Source organism: Fistularia commersonii, chromosome 32 (genome assembly GCF_037954325.1).
Source record: "Fistularia commersonii isolate RoL2024-O1a breed Wild chromosome 32, RoL_Fcom_v1.0, whole genome shotgun sequence".
NCBI lineage: Eukaryota > Metazoa > Chordata > Actinopteri > Syngnathiformes > Fistulariidae > Fistularia > Fistularia commersonii.
Genome location: NC_141315.1, coordinates 10,632,138 through 10,648,198, shown reverse-complemented (window position 1 = coordinate 10,648,198; position 16,061 = coordinate 10,632,138). Strand labels below are relative to the sequence as shown.

The following is a 16,061-nucleotide window of genomic DNA, read 5'->3' as shown; positions in this document are numbered from 1 at the left end:
AAAATCCGCGTTTGCATAGCCTTAAAGGATGTTTCGTGACTCGGGATGAATTTTTTTTTTTTTTTTTTGTCCAACAAAAACCAAATCTGACTTTTACATAGAGAGGAAAAGTTTTTAGAAGGTAAGGGTCCTACAGTGGTGCAGAAAAATAAGCAGCGAGAAGGAGCGAGAAGACGCCCAACATGGACGGACCAGGCATCGACCACCTGACGTCATGGACATCATCTCTTGGCTGAAGGCGACTGTCTTGATGTTCTGATTCACGTGTGGACTTCAAACCTCCACTGAATTAAAATCGACCCCCTGGTGCAGGTTCTCTCCAAATTCTCCATTATTACTCACACGTTCCAAAACCACACATTGCAAAATCAACTAAATATTTCTGCAAGGTTGAACCGGGGAGCCAACGGTTGACTGTTTTCTGACAGGTGTGATTGACAGGTGACTGGACCGGGGTAAGCTCCGCCTCTCAGTCAATCCCAGGTCGCACAGGCTCCCCTCTTTATGCCAAATAACGGAAAAGCAATACAGATAAGGGATGAACCAACACTTGTCTGTTCCATATCTCTAATGTCAAGTTCCGATATGAAAACAACAAAACCTTTCGGCCTTCTAAATAGGTATATTGTAAAGCAGGCCGCTCATTAAGAATCTGCTTCCATGACGCTGTTGGAGCAGCCTTTGTCGTTTTGAACGTTCACATTAATAAGTTCAATATAAAAGACGTTATTATCCTCATGAAAGGAGGATTTATTGCAGGTTGCTTTGTTGCTGCTGCTTTACTTTTATGTAGGTGTGCCTCATATACTGGCATGTGGGTGTATAATGGCATGTAAAAACAAACGGTCTTTGCAAGAATAATGCAATAATTCCCTCCCCCGAGTGTCTCAGATAAGACATTATTCTGCGGGAAGCTTTTCATTTGAGCGTCTGATCAGGGTTTCAGAAGGAGCGTTCTCCAACGCCGCAGACGGCCAGCTCCTTCAGAGTTCCTGGCTGCAATTTAGTCGTGAACGCAGACGAGCGGCGTTTGTTATGTTTGCTGTCAGAGAACGCGCTTCGAGGCTGTCAGATGGAGAACGGGCAGATCATCGCTGTCACGCAACACAAACAACAGCTAGCACGCGCACGCGCACAAAACACACAAATAGCAGCTTAATGTACAAACCGTCTGATCAGCACAGAGAAGCTGCATTTTCATATTCAAAAGGCACTATTGGGGCTTGTCTACTTGTTTTTCCAAGAATAATCAAGAATGAATGAAATACAGATGAATGAAAAATGTGTTTTAGATGGGAGATTTCCAAGGTTTACACAACTGCACAAAATAACCAAAAAATGTCGGAGAAATGACCTGAAGCTTCAAAAGGAGCTGACAATTTATCAAGAAGAACCTGACAGGCGGCAGAAATCCCCTTTAAACACCAGACACGACAACACACAGATGCTTGACACACAACCTCTGTCAGAGACACCTCGACATGATTTACAGTGGACCCTTGCTACTTCGCAGATCGGCTTTTGCGCCCTCACTACTTCGCAGATTTTTTTTTTTGTAATTCAGTTCTCCCAATTTATCATTCTTAAGCGTTTTTTTTTGCAATATTTTATTTTTTTTCATGATGAAATAGCCATATTCTATTCATTTTTTTTAAATAAATATAACACAAGATCTCCATTGCTAAACAAAGATACCAAGCATCGCAAAGTCTCACTCCTACCACAGTGCCCACGCAAGATCTCATACAGAATATCATTGGCTGAGTAGATCCTACTTGGCGTGCTTTTGGCCGATTGGTTCCTGGAGAGAAGCAGCTGATCTTGTAGGTTGTGCGTACAAGCCTACATTGTCCTGGTCCACTTCGCTGCCGTTTGCGTAAGCGTGAATACTGTCCACTTTGTGCTATTTAGTTTGCGGAAGTGTCTTTCATTTTTTAGCCATACCCAATGCGCTACAATGCCTCTCCAAATTCCTATTTACTTTACATTTAATATGATTTTTAATTTACTCATTTACTTCACATCTTGTACTGTTTTTCAATGGTTTACTAAACATTATAATTATCCACGAGTGTTTAATGGGAAGCGTAAAACAGTCGACGGTGGGTTGCTAACAATATGCGGGAGGTTCATAAAGAAAGGTTCGTTGAAGGTTAATATGTCTGTAAATACCATCAAAATGATCACGTCTCAACTTTGCAGATATTCATTTTTCTTGGAACGTAACTCCCGCGAAAAGTGAGGGTACATCATACTATCAAATGCAATAGAACAATTTTAAAACAAAGTACAACGCGATGATTAGAGCTAACTTTTAATCCCACCTTAAGCTGAAAATCCCTCTTCTTGGACTGATCTTTGGTCTTTTGATAGAAAACTGTTTTAGTCGGCTGCTCTCAGTGGCTCCGGGCCGGGTCATGTTGAAAAGCCCACCGGTTTGCCATCTGCGACCTTTAATCCTATCGTTTAAACAAATAAAGAGCTCCCCCAGATGGACGGCCCCACCTGTGGCCTGTTCAACGTAGAATAAATAAAGAGATGTGCAGAAGGTGCCGTCAGCGAAATGAGGTGTGGAAACATTTCACACGGTGCTTGGCTTTTCGCAATTATTTTGATGAAATACCTCCAAACACCATCACTGATCTGACCTGATTGTGAAACTTTAATAAACACTTTCTTCCAGGTCCCAGATTTGCTACAAGAGGAGTCTTTTTCTTTGCATATTTTTGGGCCTTTTCAATGTTTTTTTCCTTGACTACACGCACAGCTTGACTGATTTCTTTAAGCTGACCTGCTGTTGAGATGAAAAAATTAGTGTCTGACATTCATTTTCACATCTTACGAATACAATGATTTTGAAAAGTGCCACAAGTAAACTGTGGATTTCTGCCAGACAACCAGCGAGGTGCTTTACCACACACACGTTGAAAAACAATCTGTGCATTTGGAAGAGTCGGGTGACCGGTGCAGGATCCGATCACCGGTGTTTAAATTGTATGGCTAACAACCAGCGTTTGCCCCGGGCCCCTCATACATTCTTCATGTCTGCCTGACGGGAACAACCAATCTGACTCATTTCACTTGCTCTACGTGGAGGATTTGCTCTCGCCAGGGCGACACACACTGAAAACCAAACAAAAAAAAAAACCAACAAGCCAACCGCTCCTGGCCGAAGCTCTTTTCGTCGTCTCCCCGGTAAGACGAGACATTTCACCTGCGACTCTGTGTTCTTGTGTCCCGATCGGTGACAGAAACATTATCTGACAGTCTGTCCTGGAACCAGAGGTCACTGAAATAACAAACCCTCGTCAAGGACAAACTGTTTTCATCTCTCGATTAGAACCTGGGATCCAGTCGTCCGCGGGGGGCTGTCAAACATGTCACCGGTGATCACATGTGAAGAGAAGACAGATTTGTTTTTCCTTCATATTCGTCTAAGTTACCATCTGATGCACGCATCAATCTCTTGGATATTCCTTCCATCAGGATTCCAGCAAAATGGCCAGAATCTCCAAAGAGTGGTGGAACTCATCGTTCTAGAAAAATAGCTGGAGAAAGTCCAATAAGGATTAGCTAATAAATTGGTTCAGGAAAATGAATCAAATACTGACTGACACGTCGAAGCTGCTAAGGTGTGTTTTGGTTTCACACTCCGTCACGGTTGGAGGACCAGGTCGTGAAAGGCGGAGCCATAAACACAGCTGGCTGCGGAGCTGTGTTTAGGAACAGAAAAAAAAGCAACAACAAAAACTGCAATTTCAAATAAGGATGAAACAAAAAAGGATCTTAAATGATTGTGTCTTTGCAGCAAAGTCTGGTGTTTTTTGGAGCCAACAGCCAGATAATGATTGACACCCACCACCAAGGTGCTACATCACCATTTCTCACGTCCTCCTTGAGAAGGTCCTGTTAAATATGAACTTCATCTAGCGGGATGCAAACAGCCAACCACCACACAAGCCTCACAAAATCAACTATTTCATCAGCTTCAGGTCTGAGTCCCGTGCTGCGATGTGATCTCTGCCGCCCGCCGTGCGTCTTTTGAATGTCCGGTGTTTGTCATGGCCGTCGAATGACACAACGCCGTGCAACGGCCCTTCGGATATGTTGCAATTTACAGGCAACACGGCTTTTCTCGCGGAGGTTTTCCTCTGCTGATTCCACCCATTTGTCACTTCCAGAGGCTGCGGCACAAAACACTGGTGACCCAGAAGCTGGAGAAAAACACAAAAGGCTACTTAGCTTTTTCATTTCCCTTTCATTGTCAGATGGGGGTGTTGGGTTATTTTGTCTTTTTCGAGGGGTTGTTGTCCCCCCACCGTCTTCAGATTTTCAAAGCAAATCCCAATACTAGTGTCATTTTATCTCTGTTTACCAGTGAAGAAAAATGCTCTCTTATCGGATGGCACCTTTGGGATACGTGAAACCGCTCGAGTAATTAAGGATAAATAAATTAAAAAGATAATTACACGTTGAAAAAAAATGGTAGCATTGTAAAAGTGTAATCGAAGCTTTTACACAGAGGCTGCCAGATTATCAAGGCAATATTAATTATAAAATTAGTAAATGGATTCTGAGCATCATTAAATGACTGATCTGAAGAGAAGTCATTTGTAAAATAATGAGTATTCTGTTAGCTTAAAATCTCCTTTTCTTTCACAACACAGATACTTGTATTTTGATATTTTGTTATTGCAACTAACATTTGATTTTTATAAATTTGAAAAATAATTCTTAATCAATATTAACATTATCTTTCAAGCTAAGCTCTTGATCAGTTTTTTTTTTTTTTGGTATGTTTTCGAGCATTTCTAACATTTAAAATACACACGCCTTGCTACATAGAATTATAGTTCGGCAATCTATTACCAAAAATATATATTTTTTGTTCTACGGAAGAAAATGCAGTGCTACGTGAGGCTTTGAGGGACGGGTGTGTGGGGCGGTGCTTTACAGGGAGAAGAGCCGGGTGTAATGTGTGGAAACACAAGTCCGAGGACTTCTTTTTGCCGTCCCGCTCCTTGTCAGGGATCCGATCCGGAGCTGGAACGATGTAAAAGGACCCGGAGGCCAAAAGCAGGTCACGTCACTTAAATGTTCACGTGGACGGGGAGATGCTCCCTCCACCAGGCTTTTAGTGAACAAAACCACAGGTAAATATTTTATAGCAGAGCAGGACGAAAGTGGGTCTGTGGATCGTAACATCCTGATTACACCGGGGGGGATTTTTTTTTTCTTCCAGAAACTCTCTCAGCCTTACAGGCCGGCTGAATAAATTAAAGACGGGCGGAATTATCCGAAGCGGCGGCCGCTGATATCTCATCATCGGCGCCGATTCATTTTGTAAAGTCCGATGGCTTGAAATGCTCCCTCTCTTCCGCCTTACCTGGGGATAAACGACGCCAGGATTTCAGGTTTTTAGATCTGCTCTTTTCTTTTAAATGGGAAACGGTAATTGACTTTTACATCTGTTGTTTTTTTCTTTTCGGGCCGATGAAAAGTCAGTCCGGATGGAGGCCGGGAAGAATCCCTCGGGGAAAATATGGAATAGTGCTAATATTCTAGCATGAAAGGTAAAGTGAGGACCGGCTGAAAGGAGCTCCTTCACGTCCATGGAAGGGCGGAGGCTCTGCCGGAGGAGAAGCTCCTCGTTTGTTTTCTTCTTCGCTCAAACACATTGAGACAAAATGTTGTTTTCACTTTCACAAAGAATCCAGGATGAAAAGCCCTTTGAACGTGAGTGAATCAAAACACAGTTCGCCCTCTCCATCACCTCCCTCTTCTTCTACCGCCTCTCCTCTTCATCTGCTGGCTGGTCTCCTTCAAGCCCCACGTCTCCTCTCCTTTCATCTCTTCTTAGGTGCCTCCTCCTCATCTCTTCATTCCTCGTCCCTCCTCCTGTTGCCTTATTGCCCCCACTGATCTTCACCTCCCACATCTTCATCTCCTGCTCCTCATCGTCTTTAGTTCTTCTTCATCGCCTGCTGTCTTCATCTAACCCATCTCTTCCACTTCTAAATCTATCTTTGCTCTTCATCTCCCCGGATCTCCGATTAAATCCTTCCGCTTCATGTCTGGTCCAGATGCTTCCTCTTCCTATCCTGCCTCTCCTTCATCTCCAGCTCTTTCCTTTTTCCTCCCCCCCATCCATCCATCCATCCATCCATCCATCCATCCATCCATCCATCCATCCTCTTTGACCTCCCTTTTCTTCATCCTCAGACCTCAATCTCCATTCTCAGTCCTGCATCTCGCTGCATCTTTTCTCCTCCTCTTCAGACTCCTCTCTTCATACCCTCCTGCTTCTGGTCCTCACATCCCACCACTCCTTTTCCCATTGACTGCCTCTCCTCTTCATCTTCCTACATCATCATCTTCCTATCCTCCGCTTCATTTCCTCTCGCGGTCCTGCGACTCTTCTCGTCCCCCATCGCTCCACTCCATATTCTGCCTCTCTTCCTCTGTCTATTTCCCTCCATCTCCCGCCGCTCCTCTTCCTCTTTCTGCCAGATGTCAACAAGTTTGATCAGGCTGACGTGGGAAAGCCTCCTGACAGCTCCTTGTCTCCTTCTCTTTTCGCTCCCTGGTTGCTCATGATTCGCTTGATCTTCCACCCGCCGCCGCCCGCCCCTCCAACCTCCCCGGGGGTGGCGAGGAGGAGGAGGGGGGGGCTTTGGCGTGTCATCGAGGTGACATGACTGGCGTCGTAACGTGCCGCACAAAGTGAGAGATGCAATCCTCTGCGGTTTCCGCAGGAGGCGGCGTGCCGAGCGTGACACGTCCCGCATCAAAAAGCGCCGGATTCAAAGGTGGATGGTCCCCCCCCCCCCCCCTCAAGCAGTGTCTCCTGACGTGAGGCTTTCACTTATTCTGACACAGATTTATGCTGTAAGAAAGTTTCCAGTAAATCAATCCTGATTGAAGATGGTGGAAAAAGCGCATGGTGAGCTGGAGCCTCTCAGCTCATCATCGGATCCAAATCACTTAGGGGTCGTCCAGACGAATTTGCCGCCTTTAACACTTTTCTCTAGAGCTCCTGAAGCTGTGTGGATGTAAAAGACAAATGCCTCTCAAAGTATGGAAAATGAATGATAAATTATGAATTCAGTTATAGGAAGAAAACGTGGAAGTACTAAAGAAATAAAATGCACTGAATTATTCACTTGGAAAAATGACCATGGAAGAAAAGGGATTTTTTAAGCAAGTTTCCTTTCACACTGTTGAATCATAAGACTTTAGATCAGCCGCTCTGCAATGACCTTGAAACTATGAAACTTTGTGGTCCAATGTTTATCAGCAACTGAAATATTTTTGGCAAACAGACTCCCACTCTATTTATGAAATATTTTTGTATTTGGTGTGAGGCTGTGGTTTAAAATAAGATCACAGATTGGCAAAAGAAAATTAACTGGATGGACACCAGCAGGGCGTCTTGGCACGAGGTAAAAAATTTCTTCAGCAAATTCGAGCTCTGTGATATTTTTCAAAAAATAACAAAATAGGCACATTAGGCAAAATGACACCGTTTCGGCCGATGACGATTTCCTATCTTTACGTGGCGCTGACACAAACACACCTGATGAGACTTTGGTTTGCGTCACGTGGCTTCTTTTCGAGCCCCCTCCCAGGTGTAATCCCAGGAAAAAAGCACCAGGAGTTTCAGCGAGGGCAACGCAAACTGCGTGCAGGTGATTAGTCGGTAACTTCTGTTCAACACACCTCGACCGATTCACCACAAGAGTTTACTGCACTTTGGAAGACATTTGGTCTGGAACTGGAAAAAGAGAGTTAAAATAGAGGCCAGCAAATCCGCTCCCTGAAGCTTAAATTTATCATTTTGATGATCACTTTGTGTAGAGAGAACAATATCCATGTTATACACAATGTATGTTCATCTTACTACAATACCAACGGTGGAGTAATGAGTCCAAGCTGCTGTTAGCTGCGTATCACTGCATTTCTAACATTAGTATTGTGTTTCTCAACTTGCTTTCAACCCATGACCTGGTGCCTGACTTCCCCCTTCAGACCGCAGACAGACACAGCAGAACATCCACAGCTTCTTGCAGACGACCGCGGGATGATGCCACACTGATCCACTTCTACTATCATGAGCTTTGTACGCGCTAATCTCCGTCATGGTGAGCGGACGGCTGCGGCGGAACAATCACGGTTCTGTTAATGGAAACTGGATTCCGGTCAAAACAAATGTTGCTTCAGTAAATCCCAGGCGCACAATAGGTTTTTGTCCGGTTCCGACAAAAGAGTTTCTGGTCTGTTATCAAAACATTTTTTGTCCACCTGCGACCTGCGGCAGTTGCTGAGCCGCTTGGGTCTGCAGACGGTGAGTGATGAATCATTCAAACAGACTCTCGGGCTCCTGTCTGAGTTCGGCTTCATCACTGCTGGCAGATTTTCCACATTCTGCCTGCTGGACGTCCAGCACCTGCACGTAGGAGGTCGTTTCAACGCGGACTCTTTCTGTGCCAGCGTTAGTCCAAAAAAAAAAAGTTTCAGGCTGGCGCCAACGTTTTTGTCAAAACTGACTGATCTTTCAACTCCCACACGAAATTCAGTTCTTTGAATATGTGAACATGGAACAGATCAAAGAACAGAGGCTCTAGTTTGAGATGAAACAAAAAAAAAAAAAAACTAGATTTTGTTCCGACTTCATCTGTTCTGGTTATATAAGCACTTGAACATCCACCGCTTTCATTAAAAAAGAAAGCCCACCTTTCAGACAAAAGGTAGAGGGAACAGTTGCCGACGACATCAATTCTGACCGTTTTCAAGATTTACATTTTTATTGCCACTTCTGTCGGTGTGTTTTACAGCGTGGGCTACGTTACGCACATGATAGGTGTATACAAGGCTGGGGGAGGGGAGGGGACACTGTCAGTCACCTCAGTCAAAGTACACCATACAACAGCCTGGAAATATTAGCTCAATGCGGGACAAAATGTTACACGGATGCAATAAAACTCAAGGTTTCTCAAGTTATACCCTGTCATGTGGAGTTACATGTATTATAAAGGGCATCAAACAAGAAAAACCTTCCCCATCTTTCGAATTTTATATTCTTAATTGCACAATCTTCTGTTACAAAATTGGGTTGTCAATTAAGATCAACTGTTTATTTGCCCAGAAAATCCTTCAATTCCTTCAGTGGTGAATTCACACCCGGCTCGGTTGGTTCGGTAAAATCAAACCCTTTTTTTCTGTTCTTTTTTCTTTTTGTTTTTTAGGCAACAGTGAAACAATCTATGTCAGGTGAGGTCCTGACGGACAAGGCCAAGACCTTGCAGGAGTGTTTTTCACGCTCCGGTTACAAACTACCTCTTTCGGGGCGTGTTTTGAGGTTTTCAGAGTGACCCGGCAGGGATCCGACAAGCTGCAGGACCAGGGCAGCACTGCTTCCTGCAGCAGTATTTTTCCACTGTAATTAAATGAGACCAAAATCTATTTTTTTATCATCAACGCAGGCGATCGGAGTCTTTCATGCCAATTAACATTTCAGATCGAGAATTAGCGGTTCAGAACTGAGCTTTAAAGAGTTTTTTTTTTTTTTAGTGAGTTCATAATAAAACAACCCGGCTTGTGATCTTCCATATTAATCAGTCACCTCAATCACAATGTGAACCTGCAGCTTAAACAATCAATTCAGATGCAGCTGCTAATGGTGTCTGCAAAAATATAAAACTGGGCCACTGAATAAGCCCCTGCTTATGTCCCCTGGCCCCCCAGGCAGTCGCACCCCCTCCCCCCATTTTGGAGACCCCAAAAGAGGAGTACGATATTTTTTTCCGCAGTTCGAGGGAGATGATAGCTAAACTTCTTATACGGGCTTTGTAGAAAATGAGTGAATTCAGAGGGGAAACATGACGGGCCAGGCGATGGATCGCTCACTTTTACCAAGCACATGAATATTTCCAGTAAAATTGGGTTTATAAATTGAGTCGTGCTCATTTAACAGCTTTGACCTTCAGTCAAAAACAACACGGGCAAACATTATTCTCCCTCTCTAAAAGCGGATTAATAATTGGTAGGAATAGAGAGGTGGGGGGGGGGTCTTCACACCAAAGGAGGAAACTAGAAGCTGATGAATTCAATTTTTTGGAGAATTGAATTTTCATCTGAGGCAGACACAGCTGGCTGTATGAGTAGCGTCTCTATTACCCACCACATTAGCATCCAACAATTTCCCCCACCACCAGCCAGCAGCAGCAGGAGCCAGTTTTCATACTTTCCATCTCTGACCAGCAGCAGAAGCAGCAGATTTAACATCATCACTGGGCTCCTTTAGAAGCCAAGCAGAGCAGCAACAACCCCCAGTCCAGCCAGGAGGGTAACAGCCCTCTCAACTCCCTACATGTCTGTCAATGTCAAGGCTAAAACACTTCAATGTGAGGAGAGAAGGAAAAATATCTGTTTGCCACCTGCAACCCGAGAGCAGTGAAGCAGCAAGAAGGGGAGGAGAAAAAAGAGAAAGGACAATCATGAAAAATCATCAGTGATTTTTTTCAAATGTGTAAAAATGCCAAGGAATGACCTGGAAATGAGGAAGGTGTTATAACGGTAATGCAACTTTGTCCAAAAAATAAAAAACGGCGTTAAAAATGATCAGGATAATTTTAAAATCAGTGACATTTAACTTGAAATTGACGATTGAAAACAAATCTTCTATATATGACAAAAAAAATTCTGACAATTTGCAAGAAACTACAAATAACTCGCAAACTACAGACTAAACTTCCAAAAAAATAGGAAAAATATTTCCCGAATAACTGCAATGACCTACATTGATCAAGAAATAAGCCAAGAATTTGCAAACGGTTCAAAATTAAAGCAATAAATCCCCCAAAACACATGAAATCCAGACAAATGTTTGGAATGAGGCTGGTTTCTCACCAGGACACCGACACAATCACCACAAAGACTCACACTCAGTATTGTGCAGGTTGTTATTGTGATTGTGCCAAAGTGCCCTTGAGCCAAACGCCGGACAAAGTATTTGAGAGCACCATAAAAGAAGACAAGAAAAAAAACAAAACAATAAGAGCCCATTCCCAAGCTCTTAATCCCCCAATGTAAATAAAGACAGTGTTGTATTAACGTACTGAACGCTTAAACTCTACAAACATGCAGCATCACACAGCAGCCGCGGCAGCAGAAAAGAAGAAGAAGAAGAAGAAGAAGAAGAAGAGGAAGCAGGAGGAGGTAAACAGCGGTAGTTTCCCGGCGCGTCACAGAAAGGCACTCAAGTTCCAAATACCTGCAACTACAGAATGGACGGAGAGAGAGGGGACATGCCTGGGAAGGAGGAATTGCCCATAATTGTCCACCTCGGTGCACCTGTTTCCCGTCCTCTCTGGTCTCTAACCCTCCTTCTGTGTCTCCATATCTCAGCCGGCGGTGAGCTGCGTCAGCGTGTGTGTATGTGGGGTGTTTGGGAGGATGGCGCTGAGCGTGAGTGTGAGTGTGTGTGTGTGTGTGTGTGTGTGATGCAGAGGGCTCCTAACCATGTCTTAGCACGGCCACTGAATCAACTCATGTTTTATGGATGCAGAACCCCCCCTTCTCCGTCTGTCTCTTAAAGGGCCAGTACGGGATTTTTCTTCTGCGTTTGATCTCTCCGCCACCATATGGATTTGATTTAAACACACACGCCTGTGGGAAGGTATAGTCTGTAAGCCAGCCTCCGCGTGGGAACCGTAGATCGAGCAACGGCGCGGGTGTTTTCCGACACTTTCGCCGGACAAACTAATGGTGGCGATTAATTATGAATGGCAGCATCACAAACACTGATAACGGTGAAGGAACACTGCAGATGCAGCTCCTCTCAGACGGCGGCCGTGTGTGTGCGACAAAACGATAATGTCGGCCCGGATTCTACGCTCATGTCAGATGCAATTCAATCCCGTAGTAGGCCGTGAATTAATGGCATTCTATGTGTGTTTGCGTTGGTTCACGGTCGCAGGGGCCCCTTGTCACACCTGATAATAGAAGCTCGCAGAGAAATGAACAAGCCGAGAAGTAAGACGGAAATAGATTTCTTTCGAAATCAGCCGCGAATGAATGGACGAAAGATCCGGTGGAGATCACCGTGACCTTGATGAGATAAGTACAATGACAATGCCACAAATCAGCAGAACTGTATCTAAGAAAAATGTTTTTAAAAATCATTTCGCTCTGGACCACCAAAAAGCTACCTTTTTTTTCCCCAAATTATACACAAAGCTATGATATTAAAGAAACCAATGCATGAAACTGCTCTCATAATTATCATTTTCATTTTGAACACTTTAACAATCCCTCTTGGGAAATATGCTCTGCATGTTACCCGTCATGGATGAACCATGAGCTGCAGGCAGCCACTGAACAGCGCCCTGGGGAGAAGTTAAGGCATTCAGTGTCTTGCTCAACCAAACTTCCCTCAGGAATTTAAACCGGTCACGTTTGGTTCCAAGATGGCTGCTCTCACCGACTGAGCTATACCACTCCATATTACAACATTAGGTAATGTTAAATAATAAGTATAATAATAATAATAACAAATAAATGATACGTAATAATAAATAGAAAAAAAGTCACCCAGAAGAACCCCCCTGAAAAATTACAAATAATTCTCCTTGACAGAAATTAAGTAATGTTTGCAAGAAACAGAAAATGGACAACAAACAACTAAAAAAAAAGCAACAAATGAGGGGGGACATTTTCTGAAAATGATTAGAAGGGGAAGGAGGAAGCAGCACCTCCCGCAGGCAGCGGCAGTATAAACGTCGGCGCCCTGCTGCTGCTGGCTAGTTACACACAGCCCTGTTTGGGGCTTCCTGCTCTGAACCATCTTTCTGGTAAATACAGCATCGTGATAAATTAAAGATAGGACTTACTGGGCCTTGAGATGACATCTTGCTCACCATTAGAGTCTTCACTGTGCCCTTGAGGCAGCGGCCCTCACTTGCCACACACACCTGGGTAATAGAGGAGTGTATCAGTGTGATGTATGTGCAGCCTTGGGTGGTGACAGTCAGCGGTGCAGTGACGTCCGCAGCTTATTTCAAGGGGAAGAGCTGTAATTAAGACATGGAGTCTCTGCAGTTCCAGATGGATATCGCCCTGACGGGAGACAAGGGGAAACGTAGTTGAACAGGTGTGTGATGGGAAAGTAGACGGACAGGAGTGTGTTGTTTGTAATTTGCAAAAAAAAAACCAAAAACAAATCAATGCTAATGAATTACATTGAATTAATTAAATGAAAAAAAATTAGTCTCTGCAAGTGACGGGGGTATAAATGATTGTAAACACTACTGTTTTAATTTCAATTTGCACTATTTACATTTCTCTGCATCGTTTTTCATTGGCACTGTTTACATCTTGCTGCGATAACGTGCTAATTATTTATCATTTTGGTTTTTGCTATCAATCTGGCTTGCTGTGGACGGCAAATTAGGAATTTGTTCGTACAGTGAAACGTGTTTACAGACTGTATTTACTGTACTTATGACCAAAATCACACTTTGAATCTTGAATATCAGCAAGGAACTTCAGATCATTCAGGTTGGGGAAAAAAAACAGCAATGCTGGAAATGGCCTTAAAATCGAATCCAGACGGGATGAACCCCAGCAGCGATGGAGAGAGGCGGCAGGATAATTACAGATTAATGGATTCCTCGTTGACCGGTGACACACAGGGCAGTTGCATCTGGCCGACACTAGCACTCGGTTCGATAACGAACCGACAGCAACACACATTCATCACGGCAGCCGCAGTAATTACCCACCGTCAGAGACGGGGAAGTGCAGAGGCTTCCAGAAGACAAATGCCTCGGGACGTCACAGGTCGGAGGAGATGTCAGGTGACAGCAGAGACACGGAGAACCCCTTAAGGGTTGCCAGCCTGAGGGAGAGAACACGACGCCATGACACTTCTAATACAACTTCATTGTCAAGTTACAGATGACGGGACATGACTGAGCCTGATGTAACAAAGTTTGAACCAAAGATCTTTGATCTGATGGCAGTTTGTGAATGTCTTTTACTTGGGTTCATTTTCACCACAACATTCAAGGAAGCGTCACAGGAGCTCTGAGTTTCCGTCACAATAAGTATCTTACGTTGCCTTTTACGATCCATGAATTTGCCCTTTCAAAAAAGAAACTGTGACATTTCTCTGAAAAAATTCCAGGCAAAACAGAAACCCAGTCAGAATGTAGATGAAAAATATCCAATAAAGCTTTTTTGGGAGAGGGTTCAGGCAAGATTTCTACTGTGTTAGTTTTGTTCAAATAGTTGGCCTCTTCACCAATTTAGTCAACGCTTTTTTCCCTAAAGTCAATCCATAAATCTATCCTGAAAAGATGCGAGGGGGACTGGAAAAAATTAAGTAAGAACATCTCACAAAGTAAACAAAAACTGCAAAATACACACAGAAAAAAAATGATTAAGACGCAACAAAGCACAAGATTTTTTGCGAGACGCTGTCAGAGTTCTCTCCATTATCTCCCTAGATTTTGAGGCTGCGGTGGAATCAATAAGAGGAATAAAGAGAAGGAGAAGAAATCCCTCTATTTTGTCACAATCAGTGACACATCTTCCTTTCATTTGTGAAACCTAATCATCTGCCTCCATCTAATCCTCTCATCTGTATCCTCTTCTGTACTCCCCAACTATCTTCCTGTCCTTCATCCCTCTGTCCATAAATCCATAAATCTCCTCTAGACCTCCTGCCTGGCAACTCCAACCTCAGCATCCTTCGGATGAATTGAGGTGTACTTTAATGATCCCATGCTTGGGAAATTGTTTACGTTTCCAGATCTTCACCATCCCTCCTCTGTCCATGTCTAAACCATTCTGTTATGACTTTATCTCCGGAACATCTACCGTGTGCTGTCCCTCTGAGGGGGCCCAATCCTTATCTGAAGATACAGAATAATGAGCCACACAAAACATTTAGTTTCCAGATTTGGATTCTGGAACTTAAGGTTCTGTTTACTTCTGGTTGAAGCACTCCCTGGTTAGTTAACACTTGAGTAGAGTAAAGGATCCGCATGGTTAAAACTGTCACTGGGGTTTATCGCTTCTATTTCGCTTTGGACTTGGGATATCAAAAAACAGAAATCAAAATATAAACAGAAGATCATCCCTCAGGGCAGGATTTAAAGGACTGTCGTCAAATCTACAGCTAAATCTCCTCACGGAGATTGTCTGCAGCAGGCAGACAAAATATAATTTCAGGGCCCTTTCTGATAAATTTTATATTAGCCCTTGACGAGAAGGGACAGTGTGTGTGTGTGTGTGTGTGTGTGTGTGTGTGTGTGTGTGTGTATTTGTGTGTATGAGAGAGAAACCTAACTGGTTAAAAGGAAATTAATCAAAAAAGCAGATATTCAAAGACTGAATTTTCTATAATTCGGGGGAGAGGGAACATAAAAACAAAACACACACACACACACACACACACACACACACACACACACACACACACACACACACAGAACGTAGGCTTCAATAATACGTTCCAGTCATTTTGACATATAAGAAATCCGTTCAAAAACTAGATAAATGTGATAAAGTTTTAGCTGACACATATTCAACGTCGTTATATTAACGTCAACAAAACTGGGAAATTCGACATTTTAAGCAGTATCTGTTGTTTATTTGTAATTTTATTATAAAAGCCAAGCGTGTAACCTTTAACTAAGATGCAACGTCGTCTCCGGTGTCGAGTTTCCCGTTGGACGAAATGACGTCGTGTCAGCGGGGGGAAACGTCCCACAAGTCGATAAATAAAAGTCTGTTTAAATCAAAATTTGCATCCAAAATTATGAGACACAGACTTACCGGGTGTTTGGCCCATTTTTCCTTAAATTTCCTCGGGTCCAGAGCGCCTCCGCTACATGCTGCTGTCCGTCTGCAGCTGTCAAAAAACAGGCTAGCTAATCAGAGAAAAGGCTATCTATCGCTTTGCTAGCTTGAACGTTAACTCAACTTAAATATTACTTTTTAACTCGTCTGTTGTTGTGCCGTTCATCATCAGACCTTAACGTTTAAACCCCCAATAG

General features: G+C 43.5%; 1 protein-coding gene across 6 annotated transcripts in view; it reads right to left on the bottom strand.

Annotated features, from left to right (window-relative positions):
* srcin1b (SRC kinase signaling inhibitor 1b) overlaps positions 1-11,495 on the bottom strand; it is a 71,186-nt gene extending 59,691 nt beyond the window's left edge. For 5 of the 6 annotated variants that reach the window (XM_086139686.1, XM_086139684.1, XM_086139688.1 and 2 more), the window contains exon 1: positions 11,311-11,495. In XM_086139686.1, coding sequence (XP_085995812.1) covers positions 11,311-11,332 — 22 coding nt within the window. In that variant the 5' untranslated portion in view covers positions 11,333-11,495. Of the gene's footprint in view, positions 1-11,272 lie in introns of all 6 variants that reach the window. The other variant, XM_086139691.1, reaches the window with a different exon arrangement.
* Between the last annotated feature and the right edge of the window lie 4,566 nt (positions 11,496-16,061).